We start from the raw sequence: 16393 nt of genomic DNA on the forward strand, positions 1-16393 counted from the left end.
AGGACCCCCCTCAGCTCCTCGGAATGCCATCTCAAATGTTAATGAAACTAGTGTCTTTCTGGAATGGATTCCTCCTGCTGACACTGGTGGAAGGAAAGATGTGTCATATTATATTGCATGCAAGAAGTGCAACTCCCATGCAGGTGTGTGTGACGAGTGTGGCGGTCATGTCAGGTACCTCCCCCAGCAAATCGGCCTGAAAAACACCTCTGTCATGGTGGTGGATCTGCTCGCTCACACAAACTATACCTTTGAGATTGAGGCAGTGAATGGAGTGTCCGACTTGAGCCCAGGAGCCCGGCAGTATGTGTCTGTAAATGTAACCACAAATCAAGCAGGTAAGTGTGATGTCCAACCAAATCATGTACCTTAGGACACACTCTGTCAGTTATCTCCCCAGCTCATGGCTAAGTTGCCTGAGATCTGAAAAAGAACTTCCCATTATCCAGAGGGTTAGGTCTTAGAATAGAATGAATACATCTTGAGATGCTTTTTTTTTTTTTTTAAGTTTTAGGCAAATAAAAGCTAAAGTTTTGTAGCAGACACATCCATGGACAGAAAACAAAAGATAGACTTTATTTTTTTTTTTTTTTAATTTTTATTAGTTGGAGGCTAATTACTTTACATCATTACAGTAGTTTTTGTTATACATTGAAATGAATTAGCCATGGATTTACATGTACTTTTTAGTTGAATTTTTTCATTAAAAAATATATTTATGGCTCAAATCCATTTGTGAAAAAAATTTTTATCTCATAATTTTGAACAGTGCAATTATTATAGCTCAGATCTACATTTTTGTTGTTTTATTCACTTCAAGTTTTTTCTTTAATTAAGTTAGCATGTAATAAGGCAGGTTTATTAGTTTGGCACTACATCTGAATTTTCTTTGCATATTAAAATAGGGTTTTCTTATTATTTCTATTATTATTATTGTAAATGCATAAGACAACTTTTCTTTGATAAATCCATTTATCAAAATTATAGTAACTGTGAGCCATTGTACAACAACCATACATATGAAAATATACATATGTTCCATATGAAGAACTTGGAAATATTAAGGAGTAATTATTAAGGAGTATGGAAAATAGTGCTGCTTAAATGACTAATTCCCCTAAAATTTCTGCTCAAATATTTAATTTTAAGTAAATCCATATAGAGGAATTCTTGTCTGGTAAACTACAAATCAAGCTATGAGTGAATTAATAACTCATTCTATTATGTGGCAAGAACCATTCAAAGCCTATGAGTAGTTTATAACTGGTTTTTGTCAATAACAGGTGCCTGTGTAGGAAGGGGTTTAAATGCAATGTTCCTTCTATTCCTTGGCCTCAGCTCTCAGTTCATGGGAATAAACCGGTCACCCCTTAAGTACCTCAGGTGGACTTTGCTTGGTGAAAACATCTTGCCAGTAGAACTCATAGTGTGATGGGATGTGTTTGACTGGATTAGGTCAGACTTAATTCCTGTAATGTTAGTATAAGTTTGTAGGTAGTGGAATGATCTGATTGACAAGAAAATGTTGTCTGTAATCAAGTTTTGGTCAAAATAATTTGAATTATTGGGTGTGTCAAGGTAAATGAAGTGGTTATCTCTTGAGAATAAGAAAAACACATATCATTGGCTTCATAGTTGTTTTGACTAATAAAACTGAGAGGAACATTCAAAAGTAACCCAGAGGATATAAAGATATTTGAATTATTCACTAAGCATCATTCTAAGCACTCATGTTCTCATCCATGTTGAATGAATCCACAGCCTTTTTTTAATCCCGTGGAAAAAAATAAATAAACACTGTACACCTCTATGCCACTTTCCTCAGTGAAATTTTTATATTTTACTCCATTTAGTTCCTAACCTAAGGTTGAACTAATAAAAGTTCGAAAAAGAGGTAGACAAAATTAGTGAAAATTAGGTTTTCCTTCAGTATAGACTCAGCTTTGGGCATACTAGCATACATTAATTTTTCATCACAGTATCTAGATTCCACAAGTGCTCTGTGAATGTCAACTGTCTTCTCACATCAGAAAAATACTGGGATTAAACTTTGGCTTTCAACCTTCATATGCAATATCTTTCAAACTTACTTGGTTCTAAGTGTGAATCTTCCATTAACATACTGAAAGCATATTGAACAATCATGAAGAGTTGTCATCCCCTGGGAGCACATTATTTAAGCTTTCCTAACCATCTTTGAATGATGTTTCTCTGATGAACTAGATAACTATTTTTTAAATGATATTATTAATAAATATTTGCCCCAGGTCTTTTTTACTTACTGGCCTGTTAGGACTGCACAGTATGTTTTTTGAACTACAAATACTTTAAATATCAAGAAAGAATAATTTTTATCCAGCTATTCAAGGCATGGCTATCATGTAAAACAAACATTTGTATTCAGAGCAGAAACTTTGTTGACTTTTGATTTGCTGTTTTTCCCCCAAGTTTTCAGAGTGTACATACTGTAAAATCCTTACAAACCTACCAAAAAAATAAAAACAAGATAGAGATTTTCGCAGCATCTGACATTTCAGACCAACTAAATATCAATTTCACAAAAATTATTGACTTCAAGTAACTCTTAGATTTAATGCAGTGGTGCTGGACATTTATCAAGAACCAACATTATAGAAAGTGGGCTACAGTAGTTGGATTTAATTTCTGAATATTTTCTCAGCCTTAAATTACAGAAAGTTATCTGGACCATAGGTGGTTTTTATACAAAACTTCTTTTAACAGATTTCAACTTTAGTTTCAATCTCTATGGAATGTTTTTTGAGAAATGCATTTGTTTCTTAATTTATTTGTTTCAAGTTTATAATTTGTTCTGTCATTTTCTGATTGATTTATATTAGTGACATCAATGTGATATATGAACAGCCCAGATTCAAAATTATGTTTAACATGTACAAGAAAAAAACAGTAATTTTTCAAGATAAGAATCTTACATTAATCTAGAAACTGAAATTGATTAGGTAACCCTGGCTGATCGGTCTATAAAAAGAAATAATGATTTTGTGCTGAGGATAGTGATTAAATGATTAATTTATGGATGTTTATACAGCATTTAAGACATTTTTCCAGCTATTAAATCATTATGGAGTCTAGCATTTTGCTTTTGCGAAAAGTCATCTGAATTCAAATGATACGTTTTTGCATGTAAATTAATAGTCAAGTCAAAAGATGAAGTTTTAAGGAAAGCTAAATACTACAGTTAGTTGGAATTTATGGGATGGGCCTTGTAGAATTCAACAAATAGTACCGAGATTGACAAAGAATTGCAAAGTTGTTGTGGGAATTATCACTGTCAAGAAATATAAACACACATGAAATGGGAAAATTGAGGGGGGAAAAAGTAATTTACAAAAAGGTAAAGGAATATTGTGTGTGAGAAGGGGAAATGATAGAAAAAAATGTGAATACATAAATTATATAAAGAACTTTAATAGTCCAATTGCAAAGTGGATAAAATCATGGATATACAAACCATATTTTATTAAGCTCAAAGTTAGAAAAAGAATAAAGTTCATGGAGCTCCTCAAGTTTCTTGTGATTTGGAAAAATTGATGCATAAAATTTTTTTTTACAAAAAATGCATTTAGATTATTTACATGACAACACTTCTATTGTTCATTCCTATTGTATTATCATTTATTTTGTCTTACCAGTGTAGGTCATCAAAAATATAACTGCTGGATAGATGGATAGGTAGATGGAGAGTGATATGTCAACATAATATGAAAATTAAAAATCCCATTGAAAACAGTTACTTTAAATGTTTCACTATCAGCTCACAAAAGTGTGCATTTATCATATTCCTCTATAAACTTATTTTTTAGGATTTTACTTTAAAATAATTTTGCACTGGGCATACTTTAATCAAGAACTAAATCATGACACTCTTTAATATATCAAATGTGTATTTTATCCCCAGGAACAATAAGCTTATCCCAACTAAAAAATGAAAAGTATTCCTACTTTAATAAGCCAAGGTACAGAATCCTAATTCTGAGCTAAAATAGATCAAATTTTAATTGTTTTGAATTAGTCTTAGACTCTTCAACTTTTTCATCAAAGGGCTAGATTAACATGATATGAGTTACAAAGTGTAACAAACACTTTGGAGGGAATGTCCCAACCTGTCCCAGCTATCAGAAATATCACTAAGAAAGGTGAGTCCTTTATTTTGAAAGGTTTTATTTCTTGATTCTTCCAAAGGTATCTGGGAGCATGATAATTCCATTTCAGGTACTTTCAATTTGATGCAATTTGCATGGTTGTTCAGAATGATGTCTTACAGGATGTGGCAATGCCCAGGGTTCCTGAAACTAAATTATGCCATAGAGTTGGAAATTTAAGAGAATGCTGATGGTAAAAGCACACAAGTGTTTCTGAGAAGAGGGAAGCAAACATTTTCTGTTGATCTCTGTTTATTGAGGTGTTGAAAAGTAAGTTCATTGTCACTTGCTCAGTCATTGCTATGATAATTCTGAGGGTCTTTGTTGACTTTCTTCCGTGGAGAGAACTTACTGGCTATCTTTGTAATCACCACTACATTAAATATATTGTTGTTTACCAAGATTAGTTTGTCTTCTATACAGACTGAACAAGGTAATTTAAATTTGCATAGGTAATACTCAATATTTTTACTTTTATATATATATATATATATTTTTATGGTGGCACTAACTGCTGCATCCCCCACAGATCCACTAGATATGTGTGTTTACTCCTTTTGGTGGGAGGAAGAGTAAAAAGAGGAAGCTCTATGATTTAATTTAGTTTGGTCATTACTGTAGTTTCACAGCTTTTACTGCATGGGGCTCAGAGACAAAGAGATGTTTTAGAGTTGAAGAGGAAATCTTCCAAGTATACACCTATGACTGGTGAAATAAAGAATTGAATGGCGGCATCAATGTGCCAGTTGTAATGTGGGCTCAGGACAAAATCTCATTCATTACATTACCATCATGACCTCCACTCAGATCATGGTTTCTTAGGGGTATTTTGGATCCACAGACATTAGTGTTAGCTCTATAATCTGTTAAAAGTATATTCTGTATGCTAGTAAATCTAAATTTAGATCTTGAAATCTAAAATTTACAATCTGGGTGGTAACACCCCCCACCCCTCATTTATCTAGAACTGGCCATAGATTTCCCTCAGATAAGCTGAAAAGGAAAATGTACAATATTAATATATGTTACTATTGCACAGTACTCCATAAGCACAGTTTACTCTTCATTTAATAGGGTCAGTGAGCTTACTCGGGTCTGGGTGTTGGTGAGACACCATGACTAACACTAAATTTTGATTTGTATTTCTTAGACCTTGATATCATTAGTGGTATAGATGAGAGGGTCCATTGTTTCAGTTGCTTAATGCCTTGGTGCTAGACTTTTTACCATTCACATTTTCGCCTATTATGAAATCCATGTCCACTTTCCTTCAAGTGGTAAAGTGCTGACACTTGGTCTCTGCCGTATCTGATCCCTAAGAAATTAAGAAATCACTCCACTGCATCTCCAGCCTCTATGTTCTTAAGAAAAGAGAAATTTTAGAGATTTTGATAATAAAAGTGGCACTGTTCTCATCGATTTATTTTTTATAATTATGGTGAAGAACATGTCTTCTGAGTCCTTTCTGAAGTTGTAATTAGTGGATAGTTTCGTAGGTCTTGGCAAATAAATCCATTTCAGTGTTCTTATTTTAGTAGGTCATTTAATTCCTTCTTCGTTAAAACAAGGAATTCCTAGTATCTGAACTATAAAAAGATAGTTCGCCTTTCAAATCCAGATCTTGGCCAACTAGTTGAACAAGCATTTAGCATTTGTGCTAGCTAGCTACCTAGAGAAGCATGTTGGATCTCTAATCATGCATTTATACCAGCTTCAATTTCACTCCTCTGTAAGGAACACATAAAATCCATTTTCACACACATATTCCATATGCTTCTGCAGATTTAAGTTATAGAGTTTTGTGAGACATATTCAGGAAGTTTTTTGTCCCCAGCATTGACTGCATAATTGGCTCCCAAGAGGATGTTGGGATCTTGAGTTCAGGTGGAGTAAATAAGTTTGAGCAAGAATACATCCTTCTGTCACTTAATGATCTTAGATAAGGTATTGAAGACATCAAGGAATAGCTTCCTCAGCCAGGTGTGGAAGAACTTAATGGTAGCAAGAGAGACTCAGTAAGTTTTAGAAGCTGAGAATACTTTCAGTCATCTATTTTCTCCCCCATATCCACATTCCAGTGCTCAGGATTTCATGTTTTCCAGTCAGTGGCTTCATTTTCTCATAAGGCAAGGCAGTATGTCCATAATTTTAGTAGTTCAGGAATTCTGTGGTCTAAGACTTGGTTTTTGATGCACAGTTCTGTCATCCATTTACAGCATGAAGACTCTGATCATCTCAATATGAATTGAACAGAGAAATTTAAACTTTGAGACACTAATTTTATTTCTTAAATTCTGCAGTGCAACCAGACTCATCCTGTCCTTCCTATATTTCTTGTTTTTCTCATACTTTTATAGTACTGAGTGAAACTGAAGGTCACTCAGTAGCATCCAACTCTTTGCAACCCCTAAGACTATAGCCCACAAGGCTCCTCTATCCATGGAATTCTCCAGGCAAAATACTGGCATGGATTGCCATAACCTTCTCCAGGGGACTTTCCTGCCCCAGGGATGAACCCAGGTCTCCCTCGTTGCAGGCAGATTCTTTACCATCTGAGCCACCATGGGCAAGAGTACTAAAGCAGATGAAATTTGGTCACCAAAAATATCTTCAAGAATCCCTTTATTTGCAGTGACCAGACGTGGTAAGACATAGCCACTATATGCCTGCTGTTGTTAGATTAAAATTAGCAACATCCTTTAAAAACTACATAGGTTCTTGCCACACTGAAATTTAACCAGTCAAACCACAGGTCCAAACTCCCATTCTTTTATTGCCTGCAGCACTTCTCTTTTGGGAACGATTTTTAGGTTTTAATGTGTATTTTCTTAGTTCTAAACAAAATTTACTCTGAGTGGTTTAAACAGAAGAGGCCTGTAATAAGGGGTATTAAGTGGCTTATACAATCATTGAGAAAAATAGATTCAAAGATTAGGGCTAAGTTTCAGGAGAAATGCCCAGTACTCTACCACAGATCTGGCCTGAAGAAGCAAAACATGGCCACTGCCGCTGTCAAACAATAAATGGCAGGTACTTAACCTTATTGCAGTTGGTGCTGCCATTAGTAGCATTGCTGCTTCAGAATCTCAAACTTGAAACTGCTGAAAAATCTTCAGATTTGCCACCATATTCAAACTATGATATCCATGAATTTGTTCAATTTGAATGAAAATTTCTGCCTGTAATTGTTAACCAAGTTACCTCCGTTATTCTGAAGAAATATGTTTTTTTTTTCAAATAGTTAAGATTTGTCCACCCTATCTTTCTCTCTCTCTTCCTTCTTCCATTCCTGCCTCCTGCCCTTTCTTCTTTCCCCCTCCATCCTTCCTTTCTTCACTCTTTCCTTCCTTTCTTCTTTATTTCCTTCATTCTGTATTTTCTTTTTACTTCAGATGATGAGAGTTAATGATGATATCTCTTAACTCACACATTACCATGTTTGAACTATGCAGGTTCAAACATATAAACTATGTGGTTTATATATTGATATTTTTTATGTACTGCTTCTATCCCAAATCCATTTGCCATTTTCCTAAACAATAGCCTTTGCATGGATTGCTTATTTCTCTGCATAAATATTCTTATTAAAAATTTATTTAGCATCGGATGCATAGGTTTTTAATTTCACATAATAGTTATATTAAATATCTCATTCTGATAACTCATTTTTTTCACCATAATAAAAATGTTATTTTTCTAGATCTACTTAATGTTGTTTTTGCCATCCAATGAGCTGTCATACACACACTGCCCTTTACATACCAATTCACCCAGGGACAGAGACCCAGATCTTCTGACTACCCAATTTGTGAGCATTCTTTATCCAATTTAAAGCCTTAATATAGTGATTTTCATTCAGTTAATATCTATAAAACAGAATAATGCTTAGTACATAATAAGGCATTGATAAATGTTACTATAGTAGTTTATAAAAAACTTTTCAACAGTGTGAGTTCATGGAAAATTTTCTCAGGTAGTGCTAGTGGTAAAGAACCCACCTGCCAATGCAGGAGACGTAAGAGATGCAGGTTTGATGCCTGGGTCATGAAGACCCCTGGGGGAGGGCATGGCAGCCCACTCCAGTGTTCTTGCCTGGAGGATCCCATGGACAGAGAAGCCTGGCGGGCTATAGTCTATAGGGTCACAAAGAGTTGGACATGACTAAAGTGACTTAACATGTATGCACAGAAAGAATCCTATGAGATAAATAAGGCTTCCCAAGTGGCTCAGTAGTAAAGAATCCATCTGCCAGTGCAGTAGAAGCAGGAGATGCAGATTCTATCTCTGGGTTGGGAAGATCCCCTGGAGAAGGAAATGACAGCCCACTCAAGTATTCTTGCCTGGAAAATCCCATGGACAGTGGAGCCTGGCAGGCTGAAGTCGATGGGGTCACAAAGAGTTGGACACAACTTAGTGACTGAATACACACATGAGATAAGTAAGTTTTAAACGTTATGAGTGTTATATAGACAAACTCATTGGTGAAGTAAAATGAGTAGAGAAAAATACTTTAAAGTGAAAAATAACATAGAATCAGTGATGCCTCAGGTAACAACAATGACAAAAACCTACTTCAAGCTTATAGGAATAATTAATGAAATTTCATTTTTCCAATGATGACTCTATCTTCAATGATTTCTTAAAATACTGAGTTTTATATTAGCGTTGAAATTTTTCAAATTCAGTAAAATATCCAGAACAATTAACATAAGGAAATAAGCAGAGAATAACAGCATCAAAGTAAGAGCAATGCTTTGTATATAAGAAACAGTCACATAATTTTTGTTTTTATCAAAATGTATTTGGACAGATAGAAAATTTTTAGCTCCATTATTTCTATTTAAAGATGAATATTGATTTGTCAGTTCTTGAGGTTTCTAAGGAAGACTATCTAGAGACAAAATAAATGTTTTCTGTAATTACATATCATGAATATCTCTTCATTGGTGTCATACTGATCTGTGACCAGGTTCATTTACTCGTTATAGCTACCAACAGAAATCCTTTAATTTTGCCAGCTGCAACTGCCCATTCCCATTGAAACTTGGCTTAAGTGAGGCACACATTCTGAGCTTTTCCTATGCTTATTTCTGCTTGGAAAACAGTTCAAAGATGAGACACTAATGTAATGAATTTGTCCATATTTCATCTCTGGTTTATTTAATAAGGATTAGCAGATGGGGGTGGAGTATTTTTAGAAGTCATCAAAATACTTTTTTGGTTCACTGACAAGAATCTTTCTAGAGACTCCTCTGGTTTCTAAAAAGACACTTCAGGGACTTCTGTTCCTTCTCTTTCTCTCTTTGATCTCTTGTGGTAACGATGACAAAGATGATGATCGATGATGGCTAGCATGTTTCAGCACTTACACTGTGCGTATTGCTATGCGAAGAACTTTATTTGCATTTTCTTATTTAATCCTAGCAATATCTTCATGACATAATATTATTATTATTCCCATTTTTAGGATGAAGAAACTGAAGTTTAAAGATGTGAAGTGATTTGCCCAAGGTCACAAATCTAGTAAGTGAGGGAATAGGAATCTTAAACCAGGAAATTCTTACTCTAGAACTAGTGTGCTTGAATCACTAGTCAGTATTGCTATTTCCTCTGCCTGAAACCTGTTTCTTACTATATGTCATTGTCCTAGATAGCTCAGTCTTCAGATCTGCTTAAATCATTGTCTCCTTAAGAAAAGTTTTCCCTGATCTACAGTTTGGGCTTTCCTCTCTATTGTAACCTGGAGTACAGGCAATATAAGTATTTGCTTTCTTATCTGTTTTACTGGAATCTTCCCCTGGGAGTCATAATAGTGCCTAGAACCTGTGTTTCTTAAGATATTTCAAAGAATAATGAGTTCAATTGTTTATTATTTTAACTAATGGTATAATTTCAGTTATTGGTATGGTGTGTAATATGTTTACAATTTTTTTTTTGAATTCTTCAAATGCCAAAATTTTTGCTTTCTTATTTATGTTGGGTGCATCTCCCCATCCTATCTCTTAAATTAAGGATCCAGACACAGAATCCTAATTGTAATGCATAGGTTTAGGTGTTCCAAAACTCTGAAATAAGACATTATTATTTAAAGTCTATTGGCTAGCTGGCTTTCCTACTTTCTTAATCTCTCTTTCTTTAGACACTCTATAATCTTGACAATAAGATACACTGTGAATGGTTGAACTCATTCCAGAGAGGAATTTTGTATAATGAATACTACGCTGCTTAAGAGCAACGCATGGTGTTTTCAATCTATAGTTTGTATTTATGGACTCATGGATTGCACAGCCTGGATTTTTTTATTCATTGTATCCAAGGGAGGGTCCAAGAATCTGCATTTTTAACACATACACACACACATCCTGCTGCAGGGTGTTTGGCCCACACTTGAGAAAAATTACGCTTATAAGAGGTTGATATTTGTTTCGTGTTCCTCCTCTCTAGTGAGATGGTGATACCTTTTAATCTGGTTTCCTTGATGTTGCTTTTCTAAAAAGCTCTAAAGCTGTTTAGAAAATACCTGCTGACATTCTGTATTTACACCAGCAATGATTTTGTTAGTACTATTCTCTTTCTAGCTAATGTAGGTACTCTATTCTGCTTACTACTCACTTGGAAGCTTTTAAACTAGCTTTGTGTAATTCTTATTGCAAACCCACTATCTAGTTAGCAGAATCGTGCTCAAAATTCCATTTCAAGTGTGAACTATCAAGTATTCTCATGGTCCAGTACAGAATTGTAGCAACTCAGCATTTGAAATGTTCACTCATTCATATCATTGGCATGTATGCTAAGAACAAATTTGTGTAAAGATGGATATTGTAAATTGATATGGATAACATATCAGTTTGTTTAAAACCTCTCTCTGAAGTGCTCTTGCTCTTAAGTCCTTGTGATCAAAATTCTGAAAGCATCCCCAATGACCTGATGTAGCATAAGAGTAAAGACACAGATGTGAAATCATGTTTAAGTCAAGCATATGCATGAGTCCTCTATTAGGTTCTAAATGAAGTTTACTTAGAATACTAAAACTTTTTTTGCACAGCGTGCTGAAATGACTTGTTCATGTGATTTTTCTGAAATTGACTGCCATTCATTCAAACATTATTTATTCAACATCTCCTGCATTTATTATACTCTGTTGAGCATTCTGAAAGATATAAAAGCAGATTAAAAAGTCCATCCTACTCCAATCTTAGAAGTTTATTTTTCCTCAGAAGAAGTAAAGAATTGAAGAATAAAGTCTAATAAAATAAAATGGAAGAGAATTGATGATAGCTTGCCTATTAAGCTCAACAGCAATAGCATCAAATATGAATTAACTTACTGACTTCACAGTTTTCTCTTTATTTTGCTTTCTTTATCTCATATACATATCTATAGAGGCATTTATTCAAATCCACTTAGGATATACAGTTGCATTTATTTAAAAAAATGATACACTATTTTGTAACTGCCCTTATGTCTATTTTAATAGACATGCCTTGTTTGGTGAACATAATACCAGCATAATCAATCTTTGCTGATAATGACCTATTTTTGAATGATATAGTAACACAAAATGAACTGAGAAAAATATCTTAAGATTTTTGACTATTGGGAGTATTTTAATTTATTCTGTTATATCTAATTTTATTAATATTTGACCGTCCATTTAATGCTTTATTGGAATTCGGTCAGAGCAAATTACTGATTCTGTAGCTTGGCACAAAGACACCAATATCTTCTTTGTCAAAACAAGCATCAAGCTTGAGGAATTTATTTGAAGATGTGAAATGTTTTCCATTAAAATTACTTTGAGTGCTGGCTTTTTGATCTCACTTTTTACGAATTTCTTCCATTAGTAAGAAAAGAGAGGCTAGTTTGTTGAATTTTCAAGCCTGAAAGGCCTGAGGATATGACCTGTACTGCAAACCGATGTTTAAACTGCAGCTCAAGCAATGATTTCTCTTAGGCTTGTGATATGAACCAAAAACAAATACAGTATTATTCCAACCAAGGTTTTCTCTCTGCTTTTATTATATCTATGTATTTAAAGTATATGAATTTAGAGGATGTCTATCTAATTTTTAAACAATCGTTACTTTTCCCTAATGAAGTAATAAATGATATTTAAAGGTGAAAAATTTCATTATTTTATAAATTACTAAAATTTCAGGCTATAACTTCTGTCATCAACCATCTACTCATATTAATAAGACCTCACTTGCTATTACTTATGCTTAGTTAACCCTTTATATGCTGAGATATAGAAAGACATAGTTGTCTTTCAGAAGAGTCCTTTGTAGACAGTAAATCAGTAGTGTTTTAAAGTTATTATTGGTAGTAATGGACATGGTGGTGGTAGTTTAGTAGTTTACAGTATTTCCCCCTTACCTGTAGAGAAGGCATTCCCCAACCCCCAGAAGATGTCTAAAACCTGGGATAGTATGGAGCACTGTACATATGTACTGTGTTTTTCCTATATGTACATGACTATGATAAAATTTAATTTATAAATTAGGCACAGTAAGAGATTAATGGCAATAACTCTTAATAAGAACAGTTATAGCAATATACTGTAATGAGTTATATCAATATAAACTCTTTCTTAAAATATCTTATTGTACTATACAAATCTTTTGCTTTTTGTGATGATATGAGATGATAAAATGCCTCTTTGATGAGATAAAATGAATGACCCAGGCATTGTGATGTGGCATTAGGCTGCTATTAACCTTCTGATGATCTAGTTTAAGGAAGATCATCTGCCTTAGGTAGTCCTGGATCATTTAGCCTTAAAGATGTGGATTTCTGGATGTCAAGAGCAGAGGATGTCAATGGGTGGAGATCCTAGGTGGGATGGAGCGGGTCGGTGCAAGATTTTATTAATATCACACTACTCAGAACAGTGGGAAATTGAAAATTTATGAAATGTTAACTTCTGTAATTTTCCATTTAATATCTTTGAACTGATGTTGACTAGGGGTGTCTGAAACCATGAAAAGTGAAAAGGTAGAAAAGGTTGTGGGGTGGATACTACTCTATGTTTTTTTGGCAAACTTTACACCATTACAATTTATGTATAATGATAAGGGGCTTCCCTGGAGTGAGGATAAAAGGATTCAAAGAGTAAATTAATAATTTTAAACATTTTCGAATAAGATGTTAATATCAATAGTCTTACTGCATGCTCAGTCATGTCCATTTGGTACACTTAGAGGGAGCTAAACAGTCAGTTTTAATTGGGATTTAAGTCTATTTTTCCATGGATTTGGACTAGATATATTAGTGACTTGCCTCCTGAAACTATGAAATCACACACTTACGTAACTGGTAGATATCATGTAGTGTATATTTTTTCCTCTACTTTCTAAAGCACTATTGTTATTTCTAGTCCTACCGTTACTTTTCCTTTACAGAAAAAAAAAAAAAAATCTATCCCTGTATGTCACTGTGCTGCTTTTGGTGAAGATAGTATTCACAAGCTTGGTTATTACAAGATAGCAAAGAAAATAAATATTCTGTTAACCATTTAGAAAATCGCTTGCAGACTTCTTTAGTTACCTCTACATGAGATGAGGTTATTCAGCTCAACATTGTATGAACTTTGAAAAGAACTAACCATACTGTTTTGAAAAAAAAAAAAAAAACTATTATTTTGTTAGAAAGTCACATCAATGATGCAACTAGACTCTAGTTTAACAACAGTCTACTCTCCCTTAATTTTCTTATTTGTTTTTGTCTTAGTAATATCAATGGTTTTTTTTATATTTAATCAGAATATATTTTAAATTCTTAATTGAATACTCCTTAAACTTACTTTAAATATACTGACAATAATGGTCATGATGATTATAGCAAAAACATGTATCACTAGATGCCAAGTTCTAGTTTTATAGAGATATATTAACTAAATTTTCTAGCAAAATATCTAAAATATTTTTGGTGAAATTGAAGATAGAGACAGGGTTTGCCTTTTATCCCTGAATCTGGTTCTCTTTACCAAATAGCTATTAAATTTACATTCTTCACATTCATCCAGTCCTGACCTTTTGTATTGAGAAACTCAAGGTATTTCAGATTTTCTCTAATCCAACCACGGCTTTGGTGTTTTAATTATCCGATACAAAGAGTTTAATTATCCTATATATGAAATACATCCTATGTGTATTTTTTTCTTACATAATATTTTCTAAAATACAAACAATCAAAGTTATCACCCAGTATATTATTTACTTCTCACACCAGCTCATTGAACTATGTAACTCGTATCCCTATTTTACACACTATTTCCTATTTTAACAGATTATAGTTTTAAACTCATAGTTGTTTGACTCTACAGCAACCAAAAGGCTGCAGATAACGTAAATTCAACTAGAATGCACTTAAGCAATGCAGGGAACGTATGTTATCATTGAAAAGCACAAATTTTAGAAATGATTTGATCATGGATCTCGCTCCATGTCGCTGAGATTTTTAGAGCCTGATCCTCTTCTTGGTCTGTTTTGACTCAAGAGAAAAATGGCTGAAGCAATGCCAGACATTAGTTGTGTATAACACACCATACAAAAAGGAAAGAAAATTTCTCTTCCTCAATTTATCAGCCAAAAGTCCTAGACTTCAAGTGCAAAGGACAGAATGAGAGAGAGATACCACAGAATCCATCTCTGTGATAAGGGGTTGGGAATAGACAAGCTGTCTCATTCCCCATGGGCTCCCCTAGGGATGTCCTCAGGGTCCTTATCACGAACCCAGATGTACAGTCAGTCCCATCAAAACTCTAAGAAAACTGTAGCACAGTAAAGGGTAGATAGATGGATTTGAGGATTAAAACTCACTTATTTTTATATACACCTATATGAACCCATAATTCAGTTATTTCCAACCCATTCCATTGCTAACACTTTGATCCAAACCACTGTTATTTTAAATGATTATGATAGTCTCCTTATGAATGCCTTTGCTTACCCTTGGACTTCCAGAGTTTATTTTCTGCAAAACAGCCACAGGTCTTTAAAATACATCAAATGATACCAGTTCCCCGCTCAGAATTTTCTCATGACTCCTTGGATCTTTCTCAGAGTAAATGACACAGACCTGAAGGATCTATAGGATCTTTCTTTGCCTATAGGATCTTTCTTTGGCTGACTTCATCTCCCTGTGCTTTCTCATTTACTCACTTTATTAGATATGCTTGCCTCCTTGTTAATCACTGAAATTTCCATGCATGTTTACACCTCAGGCTTTTTCCCCTTCCTGTTACTTCTACCTAGAACCATCTTCTCCAAAATTACCATATGGCTTCCTACTTTAGCATTGTTGTTGTTGTTCAGTTGTTAAGTAGTGTCCAACTTTTGCAACCCCAGGGACTGCAGCACACCAGGCTTCTCTGTCTTTCACTATCTCCCAGAGTTTGCTCAAACTCATGTCCATTGTGTTAGTGATGCTATCTAACCATCTCATCTCTGTTGTCCCCTCCTTTTGCCTTCAGTCTTTCCCAGCATCAGGGTCTTTTCTGGGGAGTAGGCTCTTCGCATCAGGTGGCTAACGTGTTGAAGCTTCAGCATCAGTCCTTCCAATGAATATTCAGGACTAATTTCCTTTAGGTTTGACTGATTTGATCTCCAGGCAGTCCAAGGGACTCTCAAGAGTCTTTACCAGCACCATAGTTTGAAAGCATCAGTTCTTCAGCACTCAGGCTTCCTTATGGTCCAAGTCTCACATCATACATGACTACTGGAAAAACCATAGCTTTGACTACATGTACCTTTGCAGGCAAAGTGATGTCTCAGCTTTTTAATACGCTGTCTAGGTTTGTCATAGCTTTTCTTCCAAGGCATAATAAATGCCTTTTGTATAAATATCTCTTCAGAAATGTCTTCTGACCATCCTATTTATAAATGTGTGCTTATGCTAGTGCACATGCACCTGCACTCACACACATCCTTCATCTTGACCTTTCTTACCCCCTTCTCAGTTTTATTTATTTATTATATTTGCACACAACATAGCACTTTCTAACACTATGTAATTGACTTTGTGTATTTTTTTTGTTTCACCCTGAGAATGTAAATTCTCTTAAGTGCAGGAATATTACTACTGTTTCTTGCCAAGAAATGCACCTGCATGTAGAAAAAATATGAGAATTATTTGTTGGAAGAATGAATGAACAAACAAATGACTGAAAATCTTTTTACAAATAGGTATTGTCTTAGAATACCTGCTTGGGC

General features: G+C 34.4%; 1 protein-coding gene across 10 annotated transcripts in view; it reads left to right on the forward strand.

Moving 5' to 3' along the window:
* The window catches only part of EPHA5 (EPH receptor A5), a 372969-nt gene that overhangs the window by 184355 nt on the left and 172221 nt on the right, over nucleotides 1-16393 (forward strand). For 6 of the 10 annotated variants that reach the window (XM_020893703.2, XM_020893705.2, XM_020893704.2 and 3 more), the window contains exon 5: nucleotides 3-338. The exons of 3 other annotated variants lie outside the window; for them this stretch is intronic. In XM_020893703.2, coding sequence (XP_020749362.2) covers nucleotides 3-338 — 336 coding nt within the window. Of the gene's footprint in view, nucleotides 1-2; nucleotides 339-9648; nucleotides 9733-16393 lie in introns of those variants that run through there. One more of the 10 variants, XM_070458346.1, reaches the window with a different exon arrangement.

This window comes from Odocoileus virginianus, chromosome 29 (assembly GCF_023699985.2).
Source record: "Odocoileus virginianus isolate 20LAN1187 ecotype Illinois chromosome 29, Ovbor_1.2, whole genome shotgun sequence".
In the NCBI taxonomy this organism is placed as follows: Eukaryota; Metazoa; Chordata; class Mammalia; order Artiodactyla; family Cervidae; genus Odocoileus; species Odocoileus virginianus.